Source organism: Hipposideros armiger, unplaced genomic scaffold (assembly GCF_001890085.2).
Source record: "Hipposideros armiger isolate ML-2016 unplaced genomic scaffold, ASM189008v1 scaffold_271, whole genome shotgun sequence".
Lineage (NCBI taxonomy): Eukaryota > Metazoa > Chordata > Mammalia > Chiroptera > Hipposideridae > Hipposideros > Hipposideros armiger.
This window is the reverse complement of record NW_017731621.1, coordinates 1,793,912-1,801,374: the sequence shown is the minus strand read 5'-3', so window position 1 is coordinate 1,801,374 and position 7,463 is coordinate 1,793,912. Positions and strand designations below refer to the sequence as shown.

Below are 7,463 nucleotides of genomic sequence, written 5' to 3'. Positions count from 1 at the left end.
GTCACATTGCTGTAGTCGGACACAGTTGTTCTTTCTTAGTATTTTTTTAATCATATGGCTGCATGCTCCAATAAAATCATCAGGTTTTTAGGTGACATCTTTTCACTTAACCCGTGTTCATCCATTCATTCATATTCACCAAAAATTATCTGTCCTGTGAAGTAGTGTTTATAATTCTAATGTAAAGTTTTGAGTGCATGGTTATATAAAACATAAGTTTCCCCTGGTAGTACTTCCTTTGTGGAGAACATAACTTTTTTTCCCAACATTTGTCTTTTGCTGTAAAGTTAAGGCCAACACCTTTTCTTTGTGTGTGTGGATCTGTTGAATGGAGTTGGGCATTGTCTTTTCTGTATAAATCACACCCCGAATTCATGTATTTCTAAGAATTTCTAATGTATTTGTTAAGAAGAACAAGAATTTAAAAACACTTGAGAAAAAATTGTCTTTCTTCCCCTTATATGTATAGTTGTCTTGCCCCTAGATGTAATTCGACATCAGTTTTTCTTAAGCTACTTGTTATTTTTAATCTTTCCGAAGACTCCAACTTAGTTTTCAAAGAAATAAGAACTTGTTCGTACTCATAATTTATTGGTTTTATAGCATGTTTAAGTAGATTTTAAAATTAGAATGAGAACTACTAACTTAAGTGGGTTGGGAAACAAATATGACATACTGTCGGTAAGCATGCGAACTTAGGTGGCAGGAGCCAAAGTGAGCCAAGCATTCTTCAGAGGGCTCGGACACTATGTTTTTCCATGGGAATGGAGAATGTTGGTTAATCCAATGAGGCTTTGAAACAGAAATCAATCACAGACCCTTTAGTTTTATTGCTATATTGCACTGGTTCTCCATTGAGAGCAGTTTTGTCCCTAGGGGACATTTGGCAATTGTGGAGATGTTCTGATTGTCACAAATGAGAAGGATTTGGGGATGGGTATTACTGGCATAGTGGATAGAGGTCAAGGATGCTGCTAAACATCCTACAATGAACTGAACAGCCCCTCACAACAAAGGAACATCTGGCCCAAAATGTCAATATAGTGTGAGGCTGAGAAACACTGCTCTCCTGTGATTTAATTGGATTTATCATAACGTACGTCCAACATAGTTTAGAAAGATACCGGGGGGGACTCATAACATTAAAATACAGACAATCTGGAAAGCAAAAGTAAGGAGTTAAAAGATTAGAAAGAAGGAGAGGTAATTGTATCTCAACCCTGGGTTGCTGCTGTTACTATTATCAAGTTCTAAACATAGATCTAAACCTCAAGGGCAGCAGAAGCTCAGAGAAGTTCATTAATTCATTCCTTAAAAATTGAACAAATATTTATTGAGTATTCACATATGTTGGTCTCAAGTGACAAACTGAGAAATAATAGAATAGAGTTGAAAAGATATTTCTGTTGTGATAAATGTCATAAAGGGAGACTATCAGGGGCTACTTCTTAGCTGGGGTACCCACAATTCCAAGTTCTGTTTAGAAAGAAACATTTCTTGTGCAGGCACTGAATTCTCAGAAGAGATGAATACATGTAACACATTCAACAGTGCAGTGGACAAAGCTTTCAAATGTGGTTTTTGCTAAAGGAATGAAAACTTTCTCTCAAAATCTAGTTTCTATAGCAATGAAAGCTGAAGGCTTAATAGTGTATGGTTATTTAGGGAAGAGCATTTCTGTAGGAGCTGGTCTTAGAATAACTCATGTGTTTAAGGCAGTATGGATGGCTCCATGGGAACCAGCACGTCCCTACAGTGCCCAGGTGCTGTCACAGAGAATAGGTAGGAGAAAGTTCTAGAAGCCAGGAGGGCCAGAAACAGTTTATGGAGGAGGAAGTCCTTTATTTGGATGGACAAGATGGGTAAAGACAATGTTACTTTAAAGCTGAGATTCCTAACCCAGAGTTGATGTATTAGCTTTGGGAGGTCCATAAACCATCTACAGTTTGTACACCACATTTTGTGTGTATATGTATGGATATATTAGGTTTTTTTACATAAGGTGTTCATATCTTTATTGAGATTCTTAAAAGGATCATATGAACAAAAAAAGTGTCTGCACTACTGTTTCTAAGAATTACACCTTTAAGTCCTCAGTCTAAACTTGAGCCTACCTCCACTTTTAAAATATCTCAACATCAAGCCTCCATCTCCTCCTTGCTCCTCATAACCTCCAAGAACACATCTCTGATTGAAGGATAAGATATTGCAATTAGAAAAAAAATTAGTTTTAAAATTTGTGTCTGGTGCTCTTAATAGTATGCCATGGAGCCTTCAATTAGTGACTTATCTTTCGTGCCATTTGAATTATCATAGCATCTGCTTTCAACAGTCCCAACTGGCAGGACACTATGACAAAGGACTAGAAAACCATAATTTGCTACTAAAAGAATTGCACTTTGTGCTGTTCATGCTTCTTCACAAACCTCAGGTGACAGAGATCATCCACACAAAGACACATTGAAGGAACTTTTCCTGAATGATTCTTGAAAGAGAATACAGGTGCTTTGTTTAACTGGAAAATATCCAAAAAGGTAATTTGGGAGTTGTTTTTTTGTTTTGTTTTGTGTTTTCCCTGCTATTTTCCTTCTGTATGTTGCACATTTCTAAATTTTTAACATTTTAAACTTGGTGAAGGTCTACCTCCAGGAAACAGAGGCAGGTACTTTGCACATGTATAAAATTTCCTTTGAAAGGAACCATGGACGTGTCTATGGCAATTAATCAGAAATGTGATTAGAGTCCATTTTAAATTTCCAAACAGCTACATATACAATATCTTCTGCGCACACGGGGTACCGTTATGCCTTGGCACATTATATTATGGTTTTATTAACCACATCTTTAGAATTTAACAAAATAAGCTCCTCATACCTATCTTCTTTTTCCCCCTCCAGAGAGACGACCACAGAGCTAGCTGGAAGTCTGCCAAGGTGAGTACATACTCTCTGCTTATTCTGTGCATGATTTCTCATGGACCCAGAATGAAATACTGTATCCTTTTGGAGAGGCCTTCTTCACTCTCTCTTCTTTCCATCAGATTCTCAGACCTCATATTTTCACTATGTAAATGCAAAAAGCTGTGTAGGAGGCACATAGCAGTGATACAGCCAAGAAGTAATGAGGGTGATGTCCATATATGACTTAGAGAAATCATTCTCATTCCTTTGGAGTTCTCCCATATATCTGGAGATGTATAATCGAGCTACATTTTTCACAGAAATCATCAACACATTGCCTCCTTTATTATGTTTATGAGAATTGGCAATCTAGAAACACAGTGAATTTTGTTTTTCTTCAGTGCATTCATTATTATTACTGTGTTCAAGGATTTATAGATTTATGAAAGAATCCATAGCTTCCCCTAAAGAACTTGCATCATAGTTTTGGTGATAACATAGATACATTTGTATTTCTCATTGTCATGGAAATAAATTCTTAGTAATATTATCTCATCAAGGAAAGAAATCAATATATAAATTGATCAAGTATTTTATATATTTTTGATATTTTGTCACTATATGAAATAAGATATGATTAACAGGATGCAAATTATAGACCACTAGCCATCACAGATGATTACCACTATTTATTAGTAGAAGAAGAAGAAAAAGGAAAGAAAGGGAGAGGCAATACTTTAAGAGGTGTTTTACTGGGCATGCATGCAGCACCCAGCATTGTGCCTCAATCTTTGAAGGTGCTCAGTGGCCGTTTGTGAACAAATGAGTAGGGCATAGGGCATTGGGAACTGTTGGAGACTGATATCAAGAGCATCTCAAGAACAAGAAAAAGAAGAGTGAGCAGAATAGGATGATGAACAGTGCTAGGGAACAGGAACAGCATGTATCGTCACCATCTGTCATAGGAGATGAGCACATTTGGTTGCTTTTTTTATGTAAAGAAAATCTTTGCTTATAGGATCATGATTAATATTGCCAGAAAACTGTTTACTGTGATCCAAATATTTAAATTACTCCATGTCTTAATTCTTTGGATGACATCCCGAAGAAACGCTTCAACTGTGTGCCGGTGTACAGTCTTAAGAGTGGACGTGCGTTCTGGTGTTTGTTAGCCCTGCTGTTTGTTTGTCGTTGTTCTTTCACTCTGGAGAAAGTTCACTGTGAAAACGTAAGCATCCGGTCCTTTTCAGGGAGAGAGAGAGTTGTGTATCTGCCCATGTGTGTGGTGACGAAGTTAATCCCCAAATAATGGAATGAAGAATGATTTTCAAACTTTTCCTAGAATGGCTAAGGAGCAGATCACCCTCGTCTTGTCCAATGTGACCCACACTCAGCTGTGATCAGGGAGACAAAAATTACTCACATGTCTGAGAAATCTGATACGCACCCTGAATTCTGTTAAGTCACGTTACAGTGTGGCTACTAAGCGGCCCTCCCTGCATTCACTGCAAACAATGTTCTCTTGTAGCCGGCTTATTACCTCAGGGAGAGTTCTCTCTCTTCTTGAGTTTGGTGGGAGACATTTTAATCATGAGCCTACTAATTTTATTTTCACGAAGTTTTGTTATTCTAATGTTGTAACATATTGAAAGTAAATGTGACAACAATCCTATTCTAACTGTTCTCAGTGGTTATAATGGCATGGCAATAAGGGTATGAGAAATAATATGTCAGTTCTTTCTCAATTATGCTTCTAAAGAAGCCTCAGGTATTCTTTTGGCTTTCTCCATGGTCAGTTTAGGACATAGTCATTGACAATCATTTCCCTCCCTCACATTAGCATGAAATGATATATTTATTGGATGGCGATACTTCTCTTGGCATTCAGAATATTTCTTTTGCTAGCATTGGTTTCTTTGTACAGTCTCGTGGAATTCAATCAGTTATTCAGCCTTAAGCCTTGTTTTCAAATTTCCTCAGCCTGTCACTGGGAAAGTTCAGATGAGCCCTGAAAAACCTTCATGCTCTTGAGAACAAGGCACCTGTAGTTATATTGTTTGTTTGTCAGCTAATGATTAGTGGAACATGACACTTTGAGTTTTTTATCGTTTTAGTCATAAAAGCGTGCTTATGCTGTGACATCGAGTGAAAACGGAAAATTGCAGTTCAGGCAACTGCTAACTAGTGATATGTGCCAGGGAAGGAAGACAGTGGCATTTTATAGCAGTTTTATAGTTTGGTTTTCATTGGCTTTGACTATCTTGAAATTTTCCAAAAGTCCCTTTACAAAGATGGCGCAGGGGTGGAGTATTTCACCTTTAATTGCCTTACAGGACATTAATGTAAAGTTGCTGGCCACTGGCTGATAATATTCTGTGCAACTGTGCAAACCATGTAGCAGTGGATTGTGTCTTGGTAGTTCAAAGTGCTTTAAAGTTGAAATAAGATATGTGCACATGGTGTGTGAACGGGCAGCAGGTTTGGCTCTCATTACTAATGATAGCCTAAGTGGGTTCCTGAATTCTTGCCACTGCTGAAATTAAAGCCTCATAAGAATATGTCACCAGGAAAAATTAGATTATGTGAGCAACATGCGCTAAGCGTTGTAATTATATTATAAATATCCAAATCGATGATCTTGTCGGGATTAAAACAAATATTTAAATGGGCTACATGCCACTGCTTGTGCTGTCCTGTTTATCTTGAAGTGTTGTGGAAACGGGATGTATGGCTCCACTTCTTGAACTGTAAAAGTGATCGTTTTCAGTCTTACATGTAACTCCTCACTTTTATTTTGCTGCAGCAAAGACCAGTTTAGCAATCTGAATAATTTTATTTCTTTTTCCATTACAAGTATGTCTTTTAAAATCTTTATTTTTTTAAAAAGAGTGAACATAATGTCATTCTAATTTTTTTTTAATTGGGGAACAGTGTGTTTTTCCAGGACTCATCAGCTCCAAGTCGAGTAGTTGTTTCAACCTAGTTTTACAGGGCGCAGCTCAGCAGTCCATGTGGGGATCGAACCAGCAACCTTGGTGTTGTGAGCACTGAGCTCTAACCAACTCAGCTAGCTGGCCACCCCTCAAGATCTTTTTTAAGGATGAGGAGTGTTTAGGTAGAAGTGTTTGAATGAAATCATGATAAAATCCCAATTGTTCAAATGGAAGAGAGGCACTCAATTAATTATGATAAGTTGGGTTTTTAATATAAATGATGCCTGTACAAAGATGCAACTTTATTTGGATAGCAAAGTAAAGGTATAAACAAGGTTTATATTAACAGAGGTTTTAATGTAATCATGCAGTATTAGTGGCTGTTCTTGAAAAAGAGAGCATTTTAATTCCTTGCTAACATAGTCTACTGTTTCTCAACATAAACTAAACAGTATGGAAAATAAAGTGACTTAATAAACCTTAATAGATGTCTCTTAAGTTCTACAGCAGAAATTCACAAGCTGGTTCTTAAAATGCAACACCCAGAAAGCACGATGCTCTTTGAGAAACGTGAAGTATCGGTAAATGAAGCTTAACATAATTAAGTATATAAATCAGATGCCATCTTTTACTAGATTTCAACATAAAGCAGTGGAGGCAGAGGCAAAAGGTTAAAGTAAAGTTACAGAAGAAAAATTTAAAGACTTAAAAACAAGAAGACTTTTGTTCTTGTATTGTAATCTAATAACTTGTTGTGTTTTCTATGCCTTCTTGGAGGGGGATACGGAACTCAAGTATTCAGCATAAGCAACGAAAGCCCCAATTCCTAGAGTACCACTATACACCAGAGGAACCCTGTTTGAGACCTTCTTCCAAGAAGATAGAACTGCTTAGTTTGTGTGACTGTAAGAGATAGAAGTCATTAATTGCATTGCAGTTTCACATATGGAATTTTTGTCTGAAATTATTGATCTTTGTGGTCCGAAATTTGAGCTGGAAAGATTCCATGTAGTAGAAGGGCAAGACTGAACTTTCTGATTGACCACATTCTGTCATAGGTGTGACTGGTCAGGTGACAGCAAGGGGGGAAAGTGTAGGCAAAGAGAATCGAAGTAGTTCTGCCAGATCAAGTCCCCACTTGTGTTTCTAGAGAGGCTTTAAGTTAGCTGTTCAGTGTCCCATGGAGGGCTGTGGTAGGTAACAGAATCTCATATTTCTACTTGTCCTAAATACAAAATGCTATCTTCTGAAAGACCTTTAGAAATTAGAAGATAAACATGTTAGTGATACCAAAACCAAAGGGAACTAAAGCAAAAATAAACAAGTGGACTGCATCAAACTGAAAAATGTCTGCACAGCAAAGGAAACAATCAACACCATGAAAAGGCAACCTACTGAGTAGGAGAAAATATTTGCAAATAATATTTCTAATAAAAGCTCAATATCCAAAATACATGAAGAACTCATACAACTCAATAGAAAAAAACCACTCTGATTAAAAAATGGGCAGCAGACCTGAATGGACATTTTTCCAAAGAAGACAACCAGATGGCCAATATAAAGGGTGCCCAACTTCACTAGCTATTAGGGAAATGCAAATCAAAACCACAATGAAATACCACTTCATACC

General features: G+C 37.1%; 1 protein-coding gene across 4 annotated transcripts in view; it reads left to right on the top strand.

The window, feature by feature from the left end:
* The window catches only part of CELF2 (CUGBP Elav-like family member 2), a 505,669-nt gene that overhangs the window by 112,105 nt on the left and 386,101 nt on the right, over positions 1-7,463 (top strand). For all 4 annotated transcript variants that reach the window (XM_019656964.1, XM_019656963.1, XM_019656962.1 and 1 more), the window contains exon 2: positions 2,898-2,933. In XM_019656964.1, coding sequence (XP_019512509.1) covers positions 2,898-2,933 — 36 coding nt within the window. The remainder of the gene's footprint in view (positions 1-2,897; positions 2,934-7,463) is intronic.